This window comes from Epinephelus lanceolatus, chromosome 18 (assembly GCF_041903045.1).
Source record: "Epinephelus lanceolatus isolate andai-2023 chromosome 18, ASM4190304v1, whole genome shotgun sequence".
In the NCBI taxonomy this organism is placed as follows: Eukaryota; Metazoa; Chordata; class Actinopteri; order Perciformes; family Serranidae; genus Epinephelus; species Epinephelus lanceolatus.
In genome coordinates this window covers 32,827,793-32,854,708 of record NC_135751.1, presented here as the reverse complement: position 1 = coordinate 32,854,708, position 26,916 = coordinate 32,827,793, and the positions used below count along the sequence as shown (strand labels likewise).

The window sequence follows — 26,916 nt, the reverse complement described above, 5'->3', positions numbered from 1 at the left end:
CAAGCCACTGGGGTTCTGCTAATCAGTACCGTATAAGAAAACCAAACATACAATACAATCAAATTTGACAAGGCAGAAAACATTCAGGACACAAAATATGAGGACATCACATTTTGAGTTTCCTTGACCTTATACTTCATTCTACTTAACTTAGACCTGTTGTACTCGTTCGTGGACACTTTTTTGTGCCATCTAGTGGTAGTAAGATCACAATACACAAATCCATGTAAAAACAAGATGGCAGCCATCTCTGTCAAGTCAGTCTGCAGCTGATCCGGACACAAAAGTGGACAAGGTCCAAAACCTGATCACATTTTATGGTTGAAACTTGTTCATTTATGATTAATGATGTTTGTAGTTTGGTATGGCAACAAATTAGACAAATTTTAGCGACAGTAACAAGCAAAGACACTGTTAATGATTGTCTCATTTGAGGACTTTGGGACTTTATTATCGTTTCATTTGAAGACACTGGGGCTTAATTATCATTGACAATGTTTAGTTTTTCATACTTATCAGGTCCGACTGATCCCAGATAGCTAGGAGGAATTAAAAATGCATTTAAAACAAAAGTTCAGATCTCAGGAGGATATAACAGGGATGGTCAATGATCCTTATATAATGCCATATTGTTTAGTTTGTTTGTCACGTTATGTCATGTTAGAGGCCGGCGCTGTTGTGTTACACATCATGCCCATGCCTCTTTTGCTTCTGGAACGCCAGCATGCTAACCAAAATCACACATAGGGGCAACATGATGCTGTTGTTGTTCGGTTCTATGTAAAACAAAGCAAAGGCATAATGAAGGGACTTTGAAGCAGCCCTATCGCAGGATCTCTGTGTAATATGAGCTCGGGTAAAATAGGAAAACGGACAAAGAGACTTGCAGAGAGGGACAATGAGAGAGTAAAAAAGATATTGTGAGAGTATGTGTGCTTTTAAAAGAATTCAATAGCTTCAACAAACCCTAATTAAATCACAAGTTTTCGACACAAAAAAAGGAAACATCCCTAATTTGTAAGATGCATTTGGCAAGTAGACTCGGCAGACCCAGTTAAGCAGGAAAGTACTGTAAGTATGTCTACTCTAGTATGTAACTGCAATGTAACTACATAATAAGTGAGATGGAAGGGGATATATACAGTGGGATCTGTGATAATAACAACAACAGAAACAAGGACAACTGAGTCAAGTATCTGGCAGGTTCAGCTGGTAGGGGCAGTGACAGAGCAAGCATATAGGCCAGAGCTGTAATAGCTGCATCCATGAACACAGTGTACCCATTTAGGCTGGCTATAGTACAGTTCAGGCAGTGAGAGCATGTGATGTTATGGAGGCTGTTTGTGAAGTTGCCGGGGCCAACTTGATATAGAAACGCTACAGGGCCTGAGGGGTCTCCAGAGAGGGCGGTTTGGGGTATGTGTGTGTGTGTGTGAGACTGTGTGTGAGTATGGCTTGTTCTTAGGCCTAGCCTGGATGAGTGAATTTGTGGTTCTGCATGCATGGATAGTCCTCCATCCCCCAATCAAGCCCGGCCATGACTCCTCTCACTCTGCCTCTTTCCTTCCCTCCATCTATCCCTCTTTCTCCAAATGGACACTACGGATGCTTGAGAGGGAATTGCGCTGTGGGAGGGAGGAACGCGCCCTGGATGCATTGGCCTGTGAGTGAGTGGACATGTGGCAACAGAGGGTGTATATGAACTTGTGTGTGTGTTTGTGTGTGTGTTCCTCCTTGGAGATGCTTTATCCTCCGCCCTACTTCACAGTCATTCTGGATGAAAATCTCTGTTGGCCTCTTCCCTGGGACCCTATTACCGCTTAATCAGCTCTGTTGGTGTGTGTGTGCTCACGTAGTAGTTACAGTCAGTAACTTTGTATGCATGTATGAATGCAGTGGTGAGACTGACGCAAAGTGTGTAGTATATATGCCAATCTCACTGTAAGTGTGTGTATGTGTGTGTGTGTTCCAGTGGAGAGAAATAATATTAAATTATCTACAAACCAATTACATGCTTTGATTCAGCAGCACTCAAGCCACTCAGTGACACACACACATACACACACGCCCTGAGCCTCCTCACTGTGTGTGTGTGTGTGTGTGTGTGTGCGTATACTTCAGGAACATAATATAGCAAGGGGCTAGCAGTATTTGGGCGTTAGAGAGAAAATTGGTAAGGAAAGGAAGTAAATTGCTGAGTTCAGCAGTTGCCTCCATTTTCAGGGGGAGGAAAGAAGCTGCTGCATAGATCGCACACTGCACCTCTTCCCCCGTGCTCATGAGAGAAGCCAGAGAGAGAGAGAGAGAGCAACACAGAGCAACAAAACGACTGTGCTGAAGGAAATGGGAAATTATGCAATTTTTACCCCCTTCTCATTACCAATGCACTCATATAAAATGGAACCTAATTTTCTGTAATGCTTAGTCCCATTTTTCACACATGCAAAATTGCCTGTCAATCAGTGAATTAGTAGACTGCATCACATTCTATTTCTGTCAGTGTCATTGTGTTGTAAATTAAGTCTTGAACCATTAATACCACCATATATTAATATATTTTATGCCGAAAGAATAGAAATGGTGAATTACTTATTTCACCACTTTGCATTGAATGTCTCGGAGCTCATAGTTTCTTTGCAATAAGCCTAAAAGGTAACCTTAATATTTTTCAACCAGGACCTTTTATCCCATGTTTTTCTGTCTATGTGACTCATACGAACAACAGTTTTGAAAGCGGCCCAGTACTGAGCAAGATGCTCGCAGTGTCGACTTTTATGTTCACTTATAGTGCTTGTTTTTGCCACTGACAGGCTCAGATTGGTACTCTCAGGTTCTGATACCATTATGGACAGGATCCTTACAGAGAAAGATCTTTTTGTTAAAGAGTAAGTGTTACGATAGCCTTATTGGTAGTTTAATGAATGTCTTATGGTTGTGGTTTAGGCAGGTGGTATGCGGCAGGGTCAGCACTGACGTCACACTTGGGAGTTGGTGGTAATGACTCATTAGCTGGAGAGGCCTTTGAGCTGAGCAGGCACACCACAAGGGAGATGCCAGATGCAAGACATTCCGATGACACGCCATCACGAATTGTCCATGCAAATACACATTCAATCTGAATGACCACGAAGAAGATCGAGCCGGCCAGTCGACTGGTCCGACGGAAGGGCACCCGAGGGGTTCCCAGCAGAGTCCGGTCCAAGCAAACTGGTCGCGAGGAGCAAGAGTGGTGGCCTGGCCGTGAGTCAACGACACCCCCTCTGAGATAGGAGAGGTCACACTCACCCAGGGAAGTCCAGGCACATTTCTCATGTCTAATGCAACACGCAGGGAGAGGCATGAAGTTATGGGCTTGCTAGCCTTAGTTCATGCACGAGCCAGCTTTTGCATAGCAGTGTAACAGTAAGATCCTGTTTTCTTTAACCTGAAACAGTTCCAAAATGGCTGTCACCACAGCCACCAAACTCCATTTGAAAAAACAGTAATTTTAGCGAGTATAGAGCCAGCATACTTTCACATCTAACTGGGTGAATTAAGGGTTTATTTCAACCATACCAGAGTTGGTGATTGTTGGAACAGTAGAAAATGAACAAGAGCATATATTGTGAGTTTGGTTTTGTTTCTGTTGACTTTGAATTAAGTGTGTTTTACCATGATGAAATCACCGTTTATTTAAATGGAGCCTGGTGGGTTTGATGACAGTGATTTTGGGGGGGTTTCAGGTTAAACAAAAAAACAAGTCTTACTCTTTAACAAAAATGTCTATCTTTGTAGGGATCCTCTCCATAATGTTGTTAGACATCACACTTAATAGTCTGAGCCTGTCAGTGGCAAAAACAAGCACTTTTATCAGATGTAAACTGACAGTGCGCACATGCCCCAAGTGGTTACACTGCAGCCTGTTCTGTGGTCGCATTTCGTGGTACATGGGAATATAGGGCCCTGATTGAAAACTACCTAAGTTACCCTTAAATGCTTAAGAGCAGTGGTCAATTATGTAACTGATAATACACTGGATAATGATAAATATGATATAATTTTCGAGGCGATGAAATATCTTTTAATCCACATTTTCAAGAGTCACATTCAAAGCAGTGGTCAGACCACTGGACCTGGAAATATCAGGTGATTTGCAATGAGAGCAACAGTGCTAGCTTGCTAGACGGCAGACTTACTCTTTAATGTGCTTCCTGCAGGGCACTGAGTTCCTCATGCAAGTACCGGTGAGCCTTTCCACATCCTCCACAATAACAAAAGGTTTCTCCTCTAACGTCACGATGGACAGGTGATTGTCGTCAAGCTCGGCATCACCAAAGGAGTTGAAGCGCGGCCACACTGGGTACTTTAGTGTCAGGCTGCGGTTGTCCAGTTTCCCCATCTGGAAGGAAGGAGGGGAGGATAACAAAGACGAGATGATAAAATGAGTTACGCTCAACGAGATTGTTACGTCACTTAAAAACTGGAATAGTTGGACTTACATTTTTAGGCATTTACAGAGGGTGTGGATCTCATCCAATACTTCATAATAAGTGAGCAGGTTGGGAATCAGCCACTTTCTGTAACAGCATCACTTTGTTGGGTTTAGACCCATGACCTCACATTTAAAAAACACAGTGCCTCTAGCTACTCGGCAAGTCTGATGCCCTCAGAGCTAATGGTTACAAGCAGACAGGAAGTGGAAGTGGTGGGAAAATCATGTCCACCCCTCAGTGATCATAACATGGCAGGAAAAATGCAATGTGTTACCTTTCTTTACCTGGTAGTTTCCTAACTGCTGTAATCTGTTGCCCAATAACTCAAAGCAGACAGGAAGTGGAGAGGATTACAAATGTAGACACACGTTAACATTTCCTTTAAATGTTACATGTTGCTTTTTGGCACAAAAAACATTCAAATCAGTACACATGTTCACAGACCATAATAAATGTGACTACAGGTACGACAGTGGGAACAACATAACAGATTTAAAACATGGTGTGTAGGGATGCATGACAAAATGCACACAGGGGGACAAACAGAGTGGCTATGAATGCAAACATATATGAGGAGGGGGGTGTGGAAGTATGACAGCGCTGCGACTCTGTTAATAATTCAGAAAGTTTTCAGAGCTGTGATGTCACAGATTCCCCTATGGATGCTCTTTACTCACCTACACCTGTGTGTGTGTGTGTGTGTGTGTGTGTGTGTGTGTGTGTGTGTTTACGTATGTTTGTGTCGGACAGGAGAGGCAGAGAGAAAGAGACAGCAGCAGCCAGCGAGGCTTTGCTCCACTCTCAATTATTAATGTTACAGGAGCCAGAAAATGGCAAAACCTCGCTCTCACTCTTTCCCTCCATTTCAAAAGTCTTTCTCTCTTCTTCTTCTTCTCCTTCTCTCACTCGTTCTTCCTCCTTGGCTCATACAGCAACACTGCTGCAGTGTGGAGTGGAATATCTGGCTTTACAGCCGAAGGTTTTTTTCTGTATCGCACACTTATTAACACTCATAAGGGCATAAATGTGTGGATGTCTGAGGCAGTAACAAGCAAAGATACTGAAAATGTTTGTTTTTGGTGTGTGTACTAAATCTTTAAAAAAAAAAAAAAAGAAAAGAAAAGCAATGCACACACATTGTAAATATACATTATTCAGGCATGCTAATCTGTCACCTCTTTGACCCTGGAGTGATATCAGACAGTTGTTGTTACCCACACACACACGCACATATATGCACGCACACACACATGTTGTTGCTCAGGCTGCATGCTTGGCTAAGTCATTAACAGGCGAGCAGAGAGGAGGAAGTGAAATTAGCATTTTAATTGTTTTGCTTTGAGTGGTTTTCTATCCTCTGACAGGGATTAGAGTCTTTTTGCCGCTCTTAGTCGGCACCACCGTCAACAGCTCACTCTGCTGTCGGCTACATCTCTAGGAGTATGTGTATGTGTGTGTGTGTGTGTGTGTGTGTGTGTAGGGGCAGGACGGTATGCTGAGGTGGCATGTGTGAAGTTTCTTGTGTGTCACCTTCACTCTCCAGGGAACGGCCACATTTGTCTATCTGTCTTACCCCAGCTGTTTTGCATTTCACAAGCGAGTGAGCACGTGCCTTTAGCTCCACACACACATGTGTGAGTGTGTGTGTGTGTGTATTAAAGGGGTTTGGGAGGTAGGAAATGGGATTGGTAATGTAAAAGTGAGGGGTGAATTTGTGCATAATCAGACTTGTTTCACAGAAATGAAAGGATTCTGGAAGGAAAAAACTAAACAACAACAAAGATGAGTCAGAGAGGGAATAAATAGAAAAGAGTGTGGGTTCAAAACGATTGTACAAACAGTTTGGCATCATTTTGTGGTCTTAGTAAGACCCTAAAGCTGCAGTTACCAGCTGCACGTGCTGAGATGATTTACACACTCCATGGGTGCTTTAACTAGAAAACATTGTGCTGAATTTTTCTTGCTAGATATGGACAAAAATACTTTTTTTCTGGAAGACCAGAACTTTTTTTTCTTTCTTTTTCTGTTTTAAATTAAATTCCTTATATGATTAAATAACTACAGTGCAAGCACTTATAATGCAAAGTGCCTATTCAGTACAGCCTTTTAATTCTACAATGATCTAATATGTTTGGTTTTACAGCTTGTTGCACCTTTAAAGGGACAGTACATATTTTCCTCTTGTGTGTAATGCTATTTATCAGTCTAGACTGTTTTGGTGTGAGTTGCCGAGTATTGGAGGTATCCGCCATAGAGATGTCTAGTATAATAGAACTGGAAGGCACTGGCTCAGGATAATCCTCAGACCTTGTTGTAAACAGTTTTATGTAGAAACTGCTTTTTTTCCCGACCAAGCTACACTTAGAAACAGAATCCCCACGAAGAAGAATTCCTGCATTTGCCATTAATGTTTACATCTCGCACTGTAACAAGCACACACCCCTCGTCCATGAGTAGATGCTAGGCCCCCAGGAAGTGCACTGGACTTTGAAGCTAATTTTCCTAGTGGCCAAACAGTGTAATTACACCATCACGTCAGTGGCGGCTGCTGGTCTTTCAAACAGGGGAAGCTCACTTTAAGTTTACATCATAAAATTTGTCATATTGTAGCGAGGCAGTAACTTATAAAAGGAACATTTAATTGAAGCAAAACATACCTCAAAGACTTTCAGATGGGTTTAAACACCTGAACTGTGGTGAAAATGAGCTATATCGCTTATGGAAATAAGGAACTCCAGACAGCACTCTGTCAGAAGACTCCACTCGCAAATATCCGCATGGGACTGAGCTGGAAATGCCAAGCACTGTCAGTCACAAAGGGGTTCAGCCTTATAGACAGTTCCTCCAATCATCATGCATACACCGAGCGTCCTCTCCCGCCTACCGCTCCATTAGGTCCCAGGGAAGCTGAGCCTCCCTGGAAGTGACGATTTTGTCGCATTTATCCAATGACCGTCTCGCTCTGCTGCATGAAAAAAACCTGCTCAGCGCTGTCTCATAGGAATGCTTGGAGGCTCCGCATCCACCGTGCTGACACGAGAATGTATGACAGGGAGGTCGCGTTTGAAAACTGGTGATAAACAGCTGACGTTTGAACATCATAGTCATAATGTTAAATGCATCCTAGCGCACGTTTAAGGCAATGTAAATTCTTATTGTAATGTAAATTCAATAGTGCATATTTGACCATTTCTGCTATGAAATTTTAGGGGAAGTTCAGCCTCCCTTGTTGTCTCAGAGCAATTGCCCCTGCATCACGTGATGTTCTGCAGCCCAAAAAGTCTTTTTCCCATTGACTTACATAGTATAGTGAAAGAGACATTTGTAAATCAGTGGATACAATTTTTGAGCCCATAAAAACCCCATAAAATGACTTGTTTCACTTGTTTTCAATAACAAGCTGGAGGTCTAGTATAGCCACACAATTGAATGATGAACAATTTTATCCCCATTCAACTTTAGAGAACACTAAACTGCAAGATACCACCTCAGCTGACTGGAGTCTCTAGTGCACCTGCTATATCGGACATACAGCAGTGCCAAGTACTTTCATATGTGGCAATTGGACCATTTTGGCTTTATGCGCCACTGAGCAACGTTTATAAGAATGATCAAGGCCCCACTCCCAATGCTGTATCCAATTCTCTTTATACATCCATATTAGATGCATACTTCCTTCTGCGTGGTGATGCAGTTGGCGGGTGTAGTTTGGTATAAAGAAAGTGGTTCTTATATGAAACTGCTCACAAGGTCTGTGGCATTATTTTGAGTAACCGGGTAATGGTTTCTGGAAAGAGACACTGCTGTTGAGTTTTTCAAATGTATTTCTTTGGCACTTTGAGTGCAACAATAGCAGTCCCATCTATGGCTCCATCTCTACAGTCGATGTCTCCAACATGAAAACAATCTAGATTGACAAACAGCACTACAGGCAAGAGGAAACATGTATTTTTGATTTTTGGGGTGGACTGTCCCTTTAAGAAACAGTATACATGACAAGCCTGGAAACAGACATCCAACCCGAGTCTGATTGACCCATTCAATCACTAATATAAGCTTCTGAGGACTGGCCCTGATTTGGTTTGATGAATCAATAAACTCAAAGCAGAGATAAATGTTCCACTCAGAAGATGGTTGGAAAAAAGGGAGAAAAAGAGAAGGAGGAGGAAGAGGAGGGGAAGAATGAGCTGACTTCAGCAGCTCTCCTGATATCCTGTCCTCCTGCTCTCCTCTTCCCTCTTCTTCTCTGTCTCTCCTTCTCTCTAATTAAAGAAAGAGGGGTTATAAATTAATGCCCAGAGAGGAGAAAGGATTCGTTCTATCGACCGGCCAGGCAGCAAATTGCTGAATCTCCTCGTATGAAATACCAGATATTACACACACACACACACACACAATACATAGAGATGAGTGCGTGTGTGTGTAATGTGACAGCGAGGCCAGTGGGAGGTTATGGTGATAGGGCCTGTGGGATTACCGCATTATAACATCCCATGGCGGCAATCCTATCGAACCATCACCCTGTGACGAATTCAGAGCCACTTGGAGATGAGATGACACTCTGCCCCAGAAGAACTGCTTCTCGTAATATTTTCTTTTTTTCCTCTGGAAATCCCTTGTTTTGTTTCATCTACTATTCTTTCTTTTATCACCTCACACCTGCCCTCCTTTTTTTATGTTCCCTCTACTTTTCTTTTCGGTTTATTTATCTTTACTTTCAAAGGCCTTGCTCTTTGTACCTGCGTGTCTTGCTCTCTATTTCATCTATTTCACACTGTCTCCTCTTTTCCTCTCGTTCTGTGTGTGTGACCTATACACACACACACTCGTACACACTCACGGATACACTCGTACACACTCGAGGGGCTACAATCAACCAGAACGCGGCTGAACAAGCGAGAGTGAATGATAAAAGAATAAAGAAAAAACAAGGGTCAGTGCTCTTACAACTGAGCACCTTCTCTGTGCCAGTCTCACCGGGAGAGTTATCGCAGTGGCAAGTTGCATTATGGGAGAATGAGTTCCTAATAGCGTGGAGAAACCCATTCAGTCATAAAACAGTATCTGTCACTCCTGTCAGACAAAATTATGTCGGGAAAATGGATTCTGCTCTCCCTCTCCTACGCCTGCTCTGTTTATATGTGTGTGTGCCTGTGTGCATGTGTGAGGATACACGTGCATGCCTGTGTGAGTGTGTGTGTGTGTGTGTGTGTCTGAAAAACAAGGGCAGAGAGAAAGTGGATGACAGAGCAGAAGAGCGAGAGAAAACCGCATCCATGGATTTAGACATCTTTCCTTAAAGTGAAGTGCTCAGAGAACAGTGAGGCCTGGAACCAAATTGTGCGCATGTGTGTTGATTCGAAAGCGTGTGTGTGTGTGTATGCACATGGGTTTTTTTTGTGTGTGTGTGTGTCTCCTCTCCATATTGTGATTCTCCAAGCACAAATCCCATGCTGTCTGTAATAATTATTTTGTGAACTGGCTGCTAACACTGCAGCAGTTCCTGAAGCAATTTACACACTCCATCTACTCAGCAGGAATAAAACATAACATCCTGGTTCTGATCGGTAAATACACTTTTCTCATTCAGTCGGTGAGGTTGCACTGTAATTCTGAATGCAATGAGCAAATTCATCATCACTTCTGCCATGTAATTGATTCGTTGCTGTGTAGTTCCTTTAAGCTGCACCAACCATGACATGGTGTGTTTTTTGTTTTGTTTTTTACTTGACTGCTCTTTGTTTCTGATTTCATACCGTGAGTTTTGAATCCTCAAAGCCCAGGAGTCAATTAATACATATTTATTCAACACTGTCGGATGGATTTTGTTACTTTCAAGAACGCTTATTTCAACTATCATCAGCATTCAGGACTTTGACTTGTTCAACCTCTTCAAGTTCAGTGCTCAGAATAAATGTTGGCTATTAACTATCAGTATATTATTATTAAGTGAATACATTAACATTTCAACAACACTGTGGTCTGGTTAGGTCTAGGCACACATGGATAAGATTTTATCCATCTTTGGTGGCACAATCCCAGCAGGAAATGCAGTGAGGTCACCATAAAAAACAAACACTTTTCATGACACTATCCCCAGTGGAAACATATCGACGGGTCACTAAAAAACACCCATATTTGGTGACCATATAGCTGCTGGAAACCTAGCAGTGATTAGCTAGTCTGGGGCCGTTAGTGGCCGTTTTGGTAAGGAACCGGAACCAGGGCGAGTGCGACAGGATCCGGAATTCGATGGATGCCCCTTTCCATCAAAATAAAAGCACCAAGCTAATAAAATGCGGTGAAACTTTTTAATTTAAAGAATATAATTTACAAGAAAAGCCCCAAGCCATTAAGTTAATCGATTTTCTTACACCCCTCATCACCCCAAATCGATGGTGCGCCAGAATTTAAAGTTTTACTTTGGTGAACACTTTTACTTTGATGAATTTGGTGAATTCCGGATCCGCTCTCTAGACCGGAACCAGAATCCAGACAAAATTCAGAGTGAATAGAAAAGGGCCTGGTGACGTGAGGCTAGTGATTAGCTAACAAAACAACCTCATTTGGTGTTTGCTGGTTTTGAACAGTTGCACAGGCGTCCATGTTCTCCCTGTGTCAGCATGGGTTTTCTCTGGGTACTCCAGCTTCCTCCCACAGTCCAAAGACATGCAGGTTAATTGGTGACGCTAAATTGTCCGTAGGTGTGAATGTGAGTGTGAATGGTTGTCTGTCTCTATGTGTCAGCCCTGTGATAGTCTGGTGACCTGTCCAGGGTGTACCCTGCCTCTCGCCCAATGTCAGCTGGGATAGACTCCAGCATTTTCTTGTGGCAACTGGAATACCTCTTTGTGCCTCAAATACTTTTAATGTCATGTTTGTCTCTCTTAACTGAAATGATGTTAAGTCCATTTTAAACCATGCTAGCAGCATGGCTCCAGGGATGGCAGTATCCATCTATCAGTTGTTCAGTCAGGCCATCCACCATTTTGGACTAGACTTAAATATCTTAACAACTACTGGATGGCTGAATATACATGTACATACACGTATTCACAGTCCTGAGAGGATGAATCTTCTGACTGCTCCTTTAACGCCACCATGAAGTTCAAATCTGTGGTTTTGAAAAAATGTCTTCACAACAACAAAATTTGGCACAGACATTCATGTCCCGCTGAGGAGGAAATCTAATAACTTTGCTGACCCCTTGCCTTTTCTTCTAGCATCACCAACAGTACATTTTCTTATGTCCAATATTTTGGTTTAAGGTAGCATTCAGCTCAAAGCACAACTATTCCAAAACATCTTTGCTAACAACGCTGTGGCTTAATGAGCTTCAAAGATGATGGCGCCATATATCCTAATAAGGTGGAAGTGAGAATAATTTTATGTTTGCATATATGTGTGTGATTAATATTTATCCTCAAAGTAAAGCAAGCTCCTTAAAACTGTTCAATACTGGACCACCACTGAATTCATTTATTGCCTTCTCTGGACGCAGCATCATTACAGCACATTAGTGTTTTATGATATGGAGATACACTAAAAAGGCAAAGCATGTACCTTCTTTGTTTCTACACATTTATGCATGGCGATTACTTAAATACGCCACTCCCGACAAGGCCGCATCCATCTGAATTGTCATTTCTTCTTGCTACTACATCTGTTCCGTTGTTGCACCACATTTCTTTTCCCCAGATAAAAGCCTAATTTTGCATAAACCCCCATAACGCAACACTGGATCCAGCCTTCTGATCCAGTCAAATATACTGCAGTCTGCGCTTCTTTTGAATAAAACAGTAATTCGCTGGCGATTACATAATCCTCCCAAAAAAATAAGAAAAAATACACCATACACATCCGACCAAACAGGTGCACTTTTAAAGGAAGCTCGTCCTCAAAACTCAAAAATATATCATCTGACAAACTGTGTGTTGCATGCATGTGTGTGTGTGTGTGTGTGTGATGCAGAGAACAGCAGGTGTGGATGCTTTGATAACCTGACTGCTACACACCTGTAGTGGGCAAAAAAATACACATGCTGGTGGCTCAGTTCCACCTCGCTCTTCCTCTCTCTGTCTCTTTGTGTCTCTTTTTCTCGTGCTCATTTGCTCTCGCTATCACAGCCCATCTGTCTCCATCGCTCGCTCGTCTCAGTATCTCTCCATATTTCTCTCCTCTCCCTGTCTCTTCCTCCTGTGCCTCAAGGGGACACATTTTATATTTTTAGTGCATATCCATATTTTAGTGCAGTTACTGAATTTTTATCTCTTGATCATCATGGAAGTCTCTCTCTCTCTCCCCGTGTGTGTGTGTGTGCTGCTGATTTCTGGCGCATGGGTGGGACGGCTGCACCAGAGGGAGAGAGAGAGAGAGAGAGAGAGAGAGAGAGAGAGAGAGAGAGAGAGAGAGAGAGAGAGAGAGCAGCTCCCAATTATGTTTCCACTTTGGGTCTCCGTGTCTCTCTCGCTTTCAGTCTCTTTCTCTGCACCACAGTCAAGTGGTACTGATCAATTTCACAGGCTCTCTGTTTACAACAACACACTCTACCTCCCCTCCGCACACCAACAAAGGGTTTGTGTGTGTGTGTGTGTGTGTGTGTGTGTGTGTGTGTGTGTGTGTGTGTGTAGGTGTGTGTCAGTATGAAATATGAAAAAGCCAGTCTCAAAGATTGGGTGGAGACTGTGCGGATTGCGGCAAACTAAACCGAATACTGTAACGCGCTGCGAACACCGTGTGTGACCTGAATAAAAAAACAGACTGGTCGAAGCTCAAGTCTCTCCAAAAGTGTTTCTGTCCATAACCAGTGTGGAAGGGTAAACACACACACACACACACACACACACACACACACACACACGCAAGAGCAGTGACCCCTTGCCACCCCAATAACAGAGGTCTCAGGTTTTGATTAACTGTGGTTTGAGGTGCTATCAGGGAGCACAACAGCAATCACAGCTAAAGACAGACAGAGTGCACAGATTATCTGGACTGGGGAAGAAGGGAAGGGATGAATGGGAAAAAATGAAGGAAAAGATGGAAAGATGGAAGCAGAGCGGAGAAGAGAAAAAGGAAAGGAGTTTGAAGGTGGGGAAGAGAAGGAAGCAAGGCAGTGGGAAGAAGGCGACAAAAAAGTGGGGGCGATGGCAGAAGAGAGGGACAAGACAAAAATACATAACCATCTATCTCCCTTTCTTCCTTATCTAAATCCTTCGTTTAGCCACACCTCTCCCTTTTTCCACCCATCTCTCAAACTTTTCCTCTCAGCCTCGCTGAATTTAAGCCAGTGTAGGGCAGCCAGATGTGGCTATAAAGATACATGGCTGCCATTTAAAGTCTATTACAATGGCGAGAATACTTAGCCATTTTCTTTATGGAAGCTTCCTCACATTAACTGGTTAAGGAAATCCATGGGCTTGTTGGTAAATGAGCTCATGGATCATCCATATGATGAGATAGAGGTAGCGTTTTCAGTACTGGTGTTCAGCGCTTATTGCTGGTTTTGTTCTTGCAGTTTACTGCTAACTACAATTATCAGTAACAATTTACTTGAAGGTATCTGTAGGGTGACATGACACTGTCATAACTATGACATGACACTGTTATGAACTTGTCATAAACGTTTATGACTGCTGTCATTAGGTGTCATTCGGTTTTTGTATTGACAAGTTGACATTGTTTGAGTTGTCTTGATTATGACAACTTGACATTAATTAAAGTGACATTACCAGAAGATGTATTTGTCATAACAATAATAATCATTATGTCAGCTTGTCATAAACACAAATTTCTTGTTAATGTCAAGTCGTTATGACAAAGACATTTTCTGGCTAATGTCAAGTTGTCATAATAAGAACATCCCAAACAAATTTAATGTCAACTTGTCATGACAAAGACAACTTCTGGTAATGTCACTTTAATTAATGCCAAGTTGTCATAATAAGGACATCCCAAACAATGTCAACTTGACATTACAAAAACCGAATGACACTTAATGACAGCAGTCATAAACGTTTATGACATGTACATAATGTTCATGACAAGTTCATGACAGTGTCATGTCACTCTTATGTAGATCCCTTCAAGTAAAGTGTTACCCAATTATCTTTATTCAAGTCATAGTCTGTTATGTAGGTTTGCAATGCACAAACTAGCTGATTGTTAAGGACAGAGTGTGTCAGTCAGTAATCAGGAAACATTAGGAAAGGTATCTGTACTAGAGCTCAGCCAATACATTGAGTAGGTCAATATCATCAGCCAGTATGTGGTTATAACAGATATACTGGTATTGACCAGTGTGTTGCCAAATATATAAAAAGAAATTGTTGAATTATGGTAACAGTATTGATCATAAAAGGCAACACAGAGAAACATACAGGAAACAAAAGCAGCATAAGCACAACAGGAACACCAGCAATGCAGCCAGTCCAAATTCCCTAAGAACCAATCTCTATGCGATTCTTTAAGTATTTTCTTTAAAAAATAATGTTCTTTTCTTTGAAATTGAGATAAGAAAAGTTAGATAAGCCTGTAGAGATCAACAGAGGGGAAAGTCGGGTCTTGCAGCAGCACAAGGACAGAAATAAGTACAGACAGCAAAACCTAAATGATTAAAAGTAAATGAATTAGAAATAAGAATTAAAATAAAAATAGAAACTATACAAGAGCAATCAAAGGCAGGAGTGAAACAGTAGTTTGATTAGTAGCAGCAACATCAGCAAAGCACAGTATACAGTAACAGCACACATCAGAATCACATATAATAATGTATAATGAGATTAAATAATGATATTTAGTGTTTGTCTGTATTAATATGGATACAGAATATAGTATATAATGTGATTAAACAGTATATCAGCATAATATACTACAATGCAATATAATATACAATAAAAAATATTATAGTGTAGTGTGAGCATTGTATAAATAATACATACTGTCTACGTTAATGTTATATGAGGAATATTGGTGTCATAGAAACACTGACTATGTTTACATGCAGTTTTTGCCCTTTTTCCAAAAAAACAAATTGCTCCTATTAAGGTGTTCACATGTTTAATGAGAATGGATTTTCCACTAATATTTCTGCTTACACGCAGCGATGCATACTCCAGTTAACGTGCCCTAACATGTCGTTTATGACATGAGAATACAAAGGCTACGTCTTTGACACAGCAACTGCGGGTTTGATCCCAACTCTGGCCCCTTGCTGCATGTCATCCCGTCTGTCTCTCCCCAGTTCACCCTAGACTTTCCTATCTAATGATGGCATTGTGATGCTTTCCATCACAATGGGATTCATTTCAAAGTTTTCCACCGGTGGCGGACTTGTTCAACCGTGCGAACACAGCCTGCCTCTTTCATTCCTTCAACCACCTTCATGAAAGGTCGGTGTTGCGATATTTGCGCATATCCAAAAACCTGCTGATATAATGTTTCAAAGTAGGTGCATTTCTTCTTCCGATCAGAAATGTAGGCTTTTCTTTTGGCCCTACATCTCTACCCCAGCCTTGCAAACTCTTGGAGAGTTGGTTTATGTACAACCCACAGAGCTGACTGTAAACAGGCAAGAGGCCATGTTTTGCAAACTGCAGCAAGACACCAGCTGAGACAAATATTCCAAATGCGCTGCGTACATGTTCAAAGAACGCCCCAAAAACCTTAATATACAGGCTCATACCATGATCTGGGTGAAGACTTGATTCTGATCGGCTGCAGGGTGTCTGGTAAAAACTGATGATGGACACCCACTATGTAGTAGCCTCTGTTTACAATTAATTTCCAATACTGAGAGTAGTCCTTCAGTGCCTTAACCTCTGAACACCACAGGATGGAAACTATAACACATACTGCAGATAGTACACTGCCCCTCTGAACTTTCACATCCCACCCGCTGTTCAACTCGCTACTTCAGGCTGCACCAACAGTATCGTTACACATGGCGTATTGTTTGTTAGCGAACATCTTGATATTGATTTGGGGACAGTGACATTGCTGGACACCTGAATAGCTAGCAAGTCTTGTCGTTAAACACACTGTCAAATTATATTTACCTTCAACCGTACACAACGTAACTGACTTTGAATCTTGCTAGTGTTATGTTAGCTTTCTGGCTACTAATGGTTCTCAATAGCTGAGTCAAAAGGTTCTGTATTTTCCACTGCTAACTCATATCTCAGGTACGTCCTTTTCACTGGAGTACTAAATAATGTTTACATTGCATAAGAACCTTATGGTAATGATCGTTCCAGGTATTAGATAAACCCTCGGGTGGAAACTGAGTCCTGGCTTGTGAAAAACTTGATTTTGATTGCAAAAAGCCTAAAAATATGAATTAATATTCTTACATTTAATTTCTTGTTAAGTGTCCATAGCATAAGGAGGATAATGTCCTTTGAGGTGTCCATTATTACTTTTTAATGGCCTTCACCGTGGCAACTGTCCTCCACTGTGTATTAGATGATTCCATGTCGGCCATTAAAAAGTGATAATGGATACCTCAAAGGGCATTATCCCTTACATATTCCACGTCTTCATCGGAAAATATTTCATTTGGAATAAAGGCTAATACAAAATATCCAAATGGAATATGCTGTTTACATGACTCTTATCAAATTTAGGATATTGTCATGTTTGGAATAATAGTGGAATATTAGCGTGCATGTAAATGTAGTCAGTGACAGAATGGAGAAGAGTAACATAATGGGTACATAACTTTCAGGTACACTATCTTATAATTTGAATAATTTTTTTTTTTGCACAAAAACTGGCAAATTTTAAAACATTTTATCTACAAATACCAGAATAAGCTTTCAAAAACCCAACATGCAATACATGTGTAATCGTGCAATGAACACAATTCCCACATATATCACAGCAGATGTGACCTCGGTGTCCTCAGCGGCAGATATACTGCCCGGAAGAACTCACAGGGACACGCCCACATGTTTTGCACATGCACACACAAACCAACCCAGACACACCCACATGTAGGTCCTACCTTCTCCCACTCTCTCTCCTTGTTGAGAACAATGACCACCAGCTTTGGGAATTCCTGGTAGCCGTCTTCTGTGAATGACAAGTCTCTGCCATCCCATGTCACATTCATCATGTACCTGAGAGTGAGAGGAGCGGAGAAGGAGAGGGAGGAGGAGGAGTGGAGCACAGGGTGAAGAAGTAAGAGAGATGAGGACAAAGACAGGGTTGGGGGGAGATAGAACAATCCGAGAATGAGAAAAGGGAAGAAATGAATGAAGGCGAGGAGAAACAGAGGAAAAGGGAAATTGAATTACATTAGCATGAGAAAAAGTCAATTTACAATCTACTAGTATTACTATCCTAAAATATTCACACAGGCTCTTTTGTATTGATAGTCCAGGCGTAATGCTGAGGGATAAAAAAAGATCTATTCAAATCCTACAAAAAATGTGTGTGTCTCGTGTAACCTGTAAGCAGACAAAATTCCTTGAAATGTGAGTGTTACGACAGAATACAAGTATTGTATTGTCCGTATGGTAGTGCAGTGTGTGTATATTGCTCAATGCTCCACAGAAAATCAGACAAAGAGATAAAAGAAAGTGACAATGGATAGTACCTAAAGCAATAGTCCACACTAACACTCACCACCCACACTCACACACATTGTAATGAGTGACCCATATGGCAGGTCACATTAGCTAAGATGGAGGGCAGTGGGAAGATATTCTTGGGTCCACATAGCCTCCACATTAATCATGGCTGTCTTCCCCCACTCTGTCTCCCTCACTCCTTCTGTCAGCGGTCATGTACAACAAGGGAGAGACAGCTCCCCTTTTCTTTCCTTTCTACTCCATTCTGGGGCCGGGGCGACGGGGAGGACTTCTAAATGGAACATGGACCCACGTGACGTGTCTTTGAAAAGCCACAGCGGAGCACTGCAGGTGAGCCGTTTCATGCTGCGTGCGACATTGTGCCAGCACACGCTGTGGTGTATGGAGGCAGTGCAATCAATGGGGCACAGATATACACATTGAATGCTAATGTATAATAAGGACATTTATTTTGGTGACAATACTGCCAAAAGATCATCTTAAAGGTTCAGTGTGTAGGATTTAGGGGGATGTATTGGCAGAAATGGAATATAATATATTAAGTATGTTTTCTTTAGTGTGTAATCACCTAAAAATTATGATCATGTTTTCATTATTTTGGGATGAGCTGTTTATATTTACAAAGAGAGTGTGTCCTCGTCTATAGACATTGCCATGTTGCACTGCAATATTTTTAATGTAGCTCAGAATGGACAAACCCTCCACTGGCTCTAGATAGGGACGTTTACACTGCAGCTCCTCTGTGACGAGAGTGTCGGAAAAACACTGATATATTAACATAAAACTGATTAATTTAGTGTTTTTACTGTTTTAAGAGTCTGTTTTGGAAAAGAAGAGATCTCTGATTATAATTCGGCTCCTGGTAAAAACCCTCCTGAACATCTGGATCTAAGTAATCAGAGTATAAAGGTGACCACATAAGCATGTGCCAGGCTGGTGGCCCGTCTCCAACATGCCAAACACCATCAGAAAAACACTGATTTGTATCATGAAACTGCTTTATTAAGTATTTCTAACAGTTTAAATCACTGGGTCAGTATGTTTTGGAAAGGAAGAGACCTCTGTGGACAATTCGGCTCCTGGTAAAAACTTCCTAGACGTCTGGATCAAAAACTAGATGAGCACACATTAGCATGTGCCAGGCTAGTGGCCTGTCTCCAACATGCCAAACTAGGCTGACCAAACGTCCTCTTTTGCCCGGACATGTCCACTTTTCACGTCCTGTCCGGGGCATCCGGGGGGTGTTTATAAATTGATGATAATGTCCGGTTTTCCTTGTGTGTGTGTGTGTGTGTTAGAGTGCGGCACAGGCAGCATATTTCTGTCCGAACCCGACAGTCATTCTGTTTTGTTATGTCCGAAACCAAACCGAGCCCGACATTATTTAATGACTAAAGCACTGACTTTGTGTCACAGAGTTGTTATGGTTACAGGCTATTTAACAGGCCGGGCGTGCACCGTGGGTGCTCCGTGGAGAGGGAGACCTCCGTGTTTCAGACGGGAGCAGGAGGCGGGAGGTCCAACGCTTCCAGCGAGGGGAGAGGGAGAAATATAACAAAATAAGATAAAACAGGAAAAACCTGTCTCCCTCTTTTATTTAATTTTCAGCGTTTAATAAAGGCGGAGGCGGGCGGCTGGAGGTCCGAGGCTTCCAGCGAGGGGAGAGGTAGAAACAAACAGCCAATGTGTGTGAGTTATGTTCAGGTGTTGTCACGTAAATAACAGTGCCCAAGCAATAAACAGGACAGACAATTGGATTTTATGTATTTTTACACTACAATTTCACTGAAAGCTGACCGAATCCGACCCGAGCCCGAATACAATTTATACATTTTTGACAGAACCCGGCCGACCCATTGGGTAGGCCTACCGTCGGGATCCATCGAGCTCGTATCGGGTAGCCACACTCTAGTGTGTGTATGTGTCCCCTATTGGGGCCTATCTGAATTTCTGTCTTTGAGAGATATTATTTTGTAATATAACTGAATTTTCTATCCATACATATAAACTTTAAATATATTAAAATGACAAGGCATCTTTGAGTAAACTGCGAATATCATTTAAGTAGGCTATGTCGTGGCTGGCCGAATGTCCTCTTTTTTGGAAATCAAAATATGGTCACCCTATGCCAAACAGCATTGGAAAAACACTGATTTGTAACATGAAACTGCTTTATTTGGTGTTTTTACCAGTTTAAATCACAGAGTCCACATATTTTGAAGAGGAAGAGACCTCTGCAGACTATTTGGCTCCCAGTAAAATGTTCCTGGAGGTCTGGATCAATAGGCTGGAACACTAGGTGAGCACACACTAGCAGGTGCTGGGCTAGCAGCCAGTCTGTAACGTGCCAAACGCTGTAGGAAAAGAACTTATTTGTCATGTGAAACGGCTTTATTCAGTGCTTTTACTGGTTTAAATCAATGGGTCAGTTTGTTTTGGAGAGGAGAACTGTAGATTATTTGGCTCACAGTAAAAACCTCCTGAATATCTGGATCAGAAAAGAAGTGAACACACATTAGCAGATGCTGGGCTAGCAGCTCATCTGCAACATGCCAAACAGTGGAGAAACACTGATTTGTAATGTGAAACTGCTTTGCTTGGTGTGTAACAGGTTATAATCACCTAGAGAAGAACATTTGGCTCCTGGTAAGAATAATGAACACTGAAAGAATTCTAACTGGTAGAAGTTTAAGCTGGTTGCAGCCTGCAATCCTCACCACTAGATCCACTTAAATCTCAAACATCGGTCCTTTAATTCAGCTTTAAAAAGAGAAAAATATTGTATATCTGTCTTTGATTCTCTGCATGTCTGTCCCTGCAAAACTGCAAAAATTAAAATCTTTGATTGATAAACAGTTGGCTATTAATTTAGATTTCTGGCTTTAATACCATGCATAATATTAACCAACACATGATCTGCCAGATGAGACTGTAATTGTCAATTCACAGTAAGCTAATTAAATTAATTTTATCATTTAAGCTGTTGCAGACTCCCACACTCGCATGTTACACACACCAGCAGTCTAGACCAATTACAATGCCAAGTCAGGAGGATGGTGACAGAGATAATGGAGAAAAAGGCTGTGTTATGTGTTTGTGTGTATACGTGTGTGTGTGTGTGTGTGTGGTGACATTTCAGGATACCTACGTGTCCCCTTAAATTGCTGCTGGTAACACACATGCACACACACACACTCATGGCCACTCAATGCTCAGATGAAATCGGCCAGAGATAAGGGGATTGAGTGGGTTTTGTGATTAAAATAATCTGATTGGCCTGCAAGCGACCAGGTGAGTGGTATTAAGCCATTTGATTGGACACGGGATGCAGCGCCGAACCCAATTATGTGCGACTATAGCCGAGGAAGAGGTGCTGGAATCGATACCAGCGCCCTGGCTGCTCTTTTAGACAAGAGCCCAATCTGCGCTCTGCAACCGTCTATGTGGAAGACATGCAGACACACACACACACACACACACACACACACGCACAGCAGGAGTTCTTACTCTTCTTTCCATGTGCTTACCGTACATTTTGCTCCCCTTTGTTTCTCATTTGTATTATTTTCACTCTCTGTAATGCTCATTCTTTTGACACAAACCACCAGAAAAAAGTTATTTACAGCTTTATTATCTGATGCAACTCAGATGTAACAATGTCAAAACTTGTGCTGGAGGTTAGAAATATATGACTGTGTGAGAAGCACATCCTGTAAGGTGAAAAAGAAAACAAAATTATTTCCTGGTAAGGCTCTCGGGGAGCGGGTGAGGATGTTCAGACAAACTGAATTATCATTTCCTGTGGAAAAAATTCCCAGCCAATGACCATTCTGCAGGCAAAACTTTAAAGGAACAGTCAGAATGTTTACATGGACAGTTTAATTCCACTTTTAATCGGAATGAAAGGCCATTCCAATTAAAAGTGGTCATGTAAACGGTCATTCCGATTGAAATTAAATCCGATTAAAGGGGGTGGTTTATTCCGTTTGTCATTCCGAATGAAAGAATTTTGTGTGCATGTATACACTCATTCCTCTTTAAGTTAATTTCGGTCTCTGCGCATGCTCGTTTCCTTGCCCTTCTGGCGTGATGACGTATATAGCACGCATAGCAACGGGCTGCATAGCAACGGGCTGAGATAGAGCAGACGGACTCGTTGCACTCACCGGTTTCCATTCACCACAGCACGGTCTTCTACCTCTCTTCTCCTCCTCAACAGATGAAGCATTAGTAGAACAAGCTTGTTGTCATACTGCTGCCTCAAGAATATAAGCAAAACACGCCCAAAAAAGGCACTAAGAACGGCGTCGTCAAGCATCTTGTTATCCGGAGCTGAATTATCCGCAAACATCTCCTTTCCTTCCAGACAAATGGACCCAATGATCTGAATTGGTAAAAAACACTTATTAAGCAGTTAAATGTTACAGTTCAGGGTTTTTCTGACGCTATTTGTCACAGAGCGGCTGCTAAATGGCCAACGTGAAAATGCAAAAACATGAATGACCCATTTCCAGAGCCAGTGTTCGCTTTGTCCGGCCTTGGCTACCGTAGAAACATGGCGGTGCAACATGGCAGACTCTGAAGATGAGGACCTGCACGCTATGGAGATAGAAACAGCTCAGTCTAAGGTAACAAAAACATGACAATTCTTATTTTCTACTCTACAGAAGACATATTTATTAAATTATATTCAACAGTGTGAATCTGCAGCTTGGAGCAACGTCTCAGTTGAAACCATTCGTTGTGATTTAAGTTCATGAAAGCAGTGAGGTTTTTCATTAAAATTATGTCCCTTGCAGCTTCAAAAATTGACATGAGATTCAGTTCAGCTGAACCGTCAGCTTTTCCAAACGGGCTAAATGAAAAATAGGCACCACTGAGAAAACATCCTATTTCATACACATATAATTATCATCATTATCATGACTGCTGTGTCACTGGCTGTTCATGTGAAAATCAAAGTGGCGCATCCTGATAGTGTACAACTAAAACAACAGGGTGCAGAGAGGACGGGCAGATTGTGTGTGTATGTGTGTGTGTGTGTGTGTGTGTGTGTGTGTCTGCGAGTAGGTTTGGTCCGATGCCCATCAAACAGGTGGACCTGATAGGGCGTTGCTAGGATACGGACACAGGCTGGAGTGTATACGCTGTAAGATGACCCTAAACAACCCCGAATGAACATCCCTGCACACACACACACACACAGACAATTACTTTGCCCACCTCAACAATTCTCCACCTAATGTTTCCTCTCCCCTGTAGCACTGAGATCATAGTAAAGCGATCCAATTTCTCTCACTTTCCAGCCTCCATTATATCAGTAATCTCTCTATTCATTATTGGGGGGGGGGTGCAGAGGTGGGGAGACAGCGGAGAAGGAGCACCCAAAAAAAAGTGCGAGTGTAAAGATATGGGAGATTGAGGGAGGGAGATGGAAAGAGGAGAAGTGTGACGGGAGAGGAAGAGGACTAAGCCTCGACAGAGTTAGGATAAAAATATCTTCGGTGTTATTTTTTCCTCCCTTCCTCTTATTTTGGAGTAAAAGGGTTGGGATGGGAGGAGGGGGGAGGAGGGAGGGGGGGCACTGCACCCAGCTCTACACGTGCACTGCAGCAGGCAAATAAGAGCACATATTCACTGCATTACAGCAGCCAGGGCCAAATCCAAACACTCTCCATTTATGCTGTTTCTCTGCACTCAGCGAGCGATAGAGATTAACAAATGTCAACGACAAACAATGACTTTTTCGAAAGAGACTCTACGACGGCCATCTTTTCTGCTCTCTGAGGAGGCTTTACTGCAGGGAGAGGAGTCTCCACAAAGATGTTAAGATGAACCGTATAATGCCGCGCGTGTGTAAAAGATAGAGACATTTATCCTTCGTAAAGACAAGGACCAGTCAAAGCAATGATGTACACTGTCAGCACCCATGATTTATGAACTGCAACAGCACACACATGCACACACACTCACTGCGCTTGTGAGAGACAAAGACAGGGAAGTCTGCAAGAAAAAAAAAAAAAAGATGGGAGCTGCTATCAGTGCTGATTTAGGTCTTTTAAGATAACCCAAGGGTGGGTAGTCACTTGAAAACACACTCAGCCTCAGGTGGCATGTGTTAAGTGTGGCATGAATGATGACTGTACAAGGTGAAGTAGATGCTAGCTTAGCAGAGTCTCTGCCCCTCCTGTTGTCCCTGGTGTGTGTGTACATTATGTTTGTGCGGTTATTTTTTCTGTGTGAGTTCGGGCAGCACAAGATTAATGCTAACAATTACATTTCCTCTTTTCCAAGCCTGCAGTTGCACCATAAAATGCAACACATGTCCACTCAGCTGCTTCAGCAGGATTTCCTTTGTTGCACAAAATAGGATTTATGTGTGTACCGGCTTGGGGATTCTTTACACTGCTGCCGAGTTTGAGTTTTGTGGGTTTTCTCCAATATGCAAATGGAGTTTTAGTTCAGGAATCCCTGCACAGCTCTGGAGCACCTTTCCTTAGATACCCTTACCTCTGATGAAAAATTAATAAACTTCTTGTGCGATGGGGGTTTGCAGTAGTTCACACTGACTAAACCCCCTTCATATCTGCCGCTCTGCAGTCCCACATCTCTCCCCGTCTCTTTGCTCTGAGCAGTCAAAGCAAAAGCAACTTGATGGTTCATTTATCTCCGAGATGTAAAACACTAACTGTCAATCATTGGCTATAGTTGGCTGTTAGACACAATACAAACAACTGCTCTGCCCAACAAAGGAAAAAACACAGAAACTGCATAACTGGCCAACATGGAATCAGTATTCTGATATAACAATGAATATGCCATAGTAACGTGCAATTTTCAAAAAACACAATATGTTAAATTTTTAGCAACTGCAAAACAGGTATGAAAAGATAACCACACTGACTGCACCTTATCTAGTAAAGACTATGCAGAGCAGTCACAGCTTGCCTTACTAAAGCCAATATACCGGCCTGTTTCCTTTGATTGAGAGTCAGTTTTGATGACTTAACATTTTCTAATTAAGTTTGTTATACCGTAAAGACAGGACCTGAATCAAAGAAAAAAGCGACGCTGGATAAAATAGTCCTGCTAAAAGCTAATTAGCTAAAATGCTAAAATGTCCAAACACAGCTGTTCAGAATCACATGCTAACACAATACCTACTTCATACTTAATCTGTATCTGCATACTGCAGACTAAATGATTGATTAAGTATGCCATTGCCAAGAGTCTATTTACACTGAACTATACTTAAGCAATATGACTGGATCACATGACCGATGGCTGGTCTGACTCTCGAACGTCTCTGAAAACATTGCAGCAAATTTCCAAACAGGTGTGATAAACTGACCACATATCAGAAATATAAGGGTGCTTTCACATCTGCCCTGTTTGGTTTGGTTCAGTAGAACTCAAATTCATTTCCCCACTAAGTGCGGTTCTTTTGAGCAGGTGTGAACACAGCAATCACACTCAGGTGTGCACCAAAACAACCGGATTGAGACCTTCTTGAAGAGGTGGTCTCAGTCTGGTTACAAACAAACTCTGGTGTGGTTCGTTTGTGGTGAGAACGTGTTCCAGCCTCAATCTGAACCAACTGCAGTCTCATGACACATTGTTTTTGTTGTGGTTAAACATGAGCATGTTACAGTCCTAGAGGATTATTAATGTGCACCTCCTCCTGTACTGCCTTAATATGCACATTCAGCACATCCAATGCATCAAAACACTGTTTTCTAGTTGTTGTTTTCACTGTTTTCTCGTTTTCAAACTGTATGGTTTGACTAAAATGAACAATGACAGCAATATAGTCCACGATGAGCAGCGCTAAAATCAACCTGCGTAGTTGTCCCTCCATTGTGACATTAGAAAGCGTCACATTTATCTTGCAAGTGTACTCTTCTTCAACGTTTGCTTTACTTCCTGGATTTTTCCCACATGGAAATTCTGACCAATCAAGAGCAGCTTTCTCACACAAGGCATTTGATCTGGTCTGCTTGTAAATGCTGCCGTGAGAACACGAACCAACTCTAGGCAATTATACAACTTTGGAACAAAAGTAGTCCCTGATTCAGACCAAAGCAAGACAAATAAATATTAAAACCTAATAATGTGGGGCTGTTGAGTCAGCTCACATCTTATATTCAGAATTTCTTGCTAATGTAGTATGGGCACTTCTCACATCGACAAAATCCACATACTATGCAGTGTGAACACACTACATACTCAATTTTATGGCAACTTAGTATGAATAGTCTGCTAGAATGTGATTTCAAACACATCTTATAGGTTGTGTAAAAATGTATTTCGTTTTTCTTCCTTCTGTCAAACCTCAAACCTCTTTTTTACTGTTTCTGTGTTTACCACTGTCTGCCTTTGAACACAGTGCTCTCCACACAGTTCTCTACAATCCTCCAAAGATGTTACCATCAACCAGGCAGCCTTGGCCGTAATCAGCATTAGTTGAGGGAGCTCCACCCTCAACCCACTGGACAATGCTGCTCCCGCAGTCTTGTATAAAAATGCACACCCACCACTTACCTAAAGGACCATTCAGGCTAAGCATAACAGCAATTAGCTCATTGTTTTAGATTGAAACAGGAGTCGTCTTTGCTTTGCAATCACCTTTGCATGTCAACAATATTAAAATGAGAGCTTTTACACACTCACACAGACACACCTCTTTTGCTTTTTAGATTACAACAAGGATTCAGTCCCTCTCTCGCATATAGTTGGCTGTTACCTGCAGCTGACAAGATAGGCGGGAGGGACAAAATGATTATATTGATTTTAGATATTCTTACTCACACCCACTTGTACACAGTGTTAAATATTATCAACTGTCTATCCAACTC

General features: G+C 41.9%; 1 protein-coding gene across 2 annotated transcripts in view; it reads right to left on the bottom strand.

The window, feature by feature from the left end:
* grin2aa (glutamate receptor, ionotropic, N-methyl D-aspartate 2A, a) overlaps positions 1-26,916 on the bottom strand; it is a 226,614-nt gene that overhangs the window by 46,816 nt on the left and 152,882 nt on the right. For both annotated transcript variants that reach the window (XM_033645183.2, XM_078161659.1), the window contains 2 exons: positions 17,473-17,587; positions 4,176-4,378 (listed from right to left, as the gene is read on the bottom strand). In XM_033645183.2, coding sequence (XP_033501074.2) covers positions 4,176-4,378; positions 17,473-17,587 — 318 coding nt within the window. The remainder of the gene's footprint in view (positions 1-4,175; positions 4,379-17,472; positions 17,588-26,916) is intronic.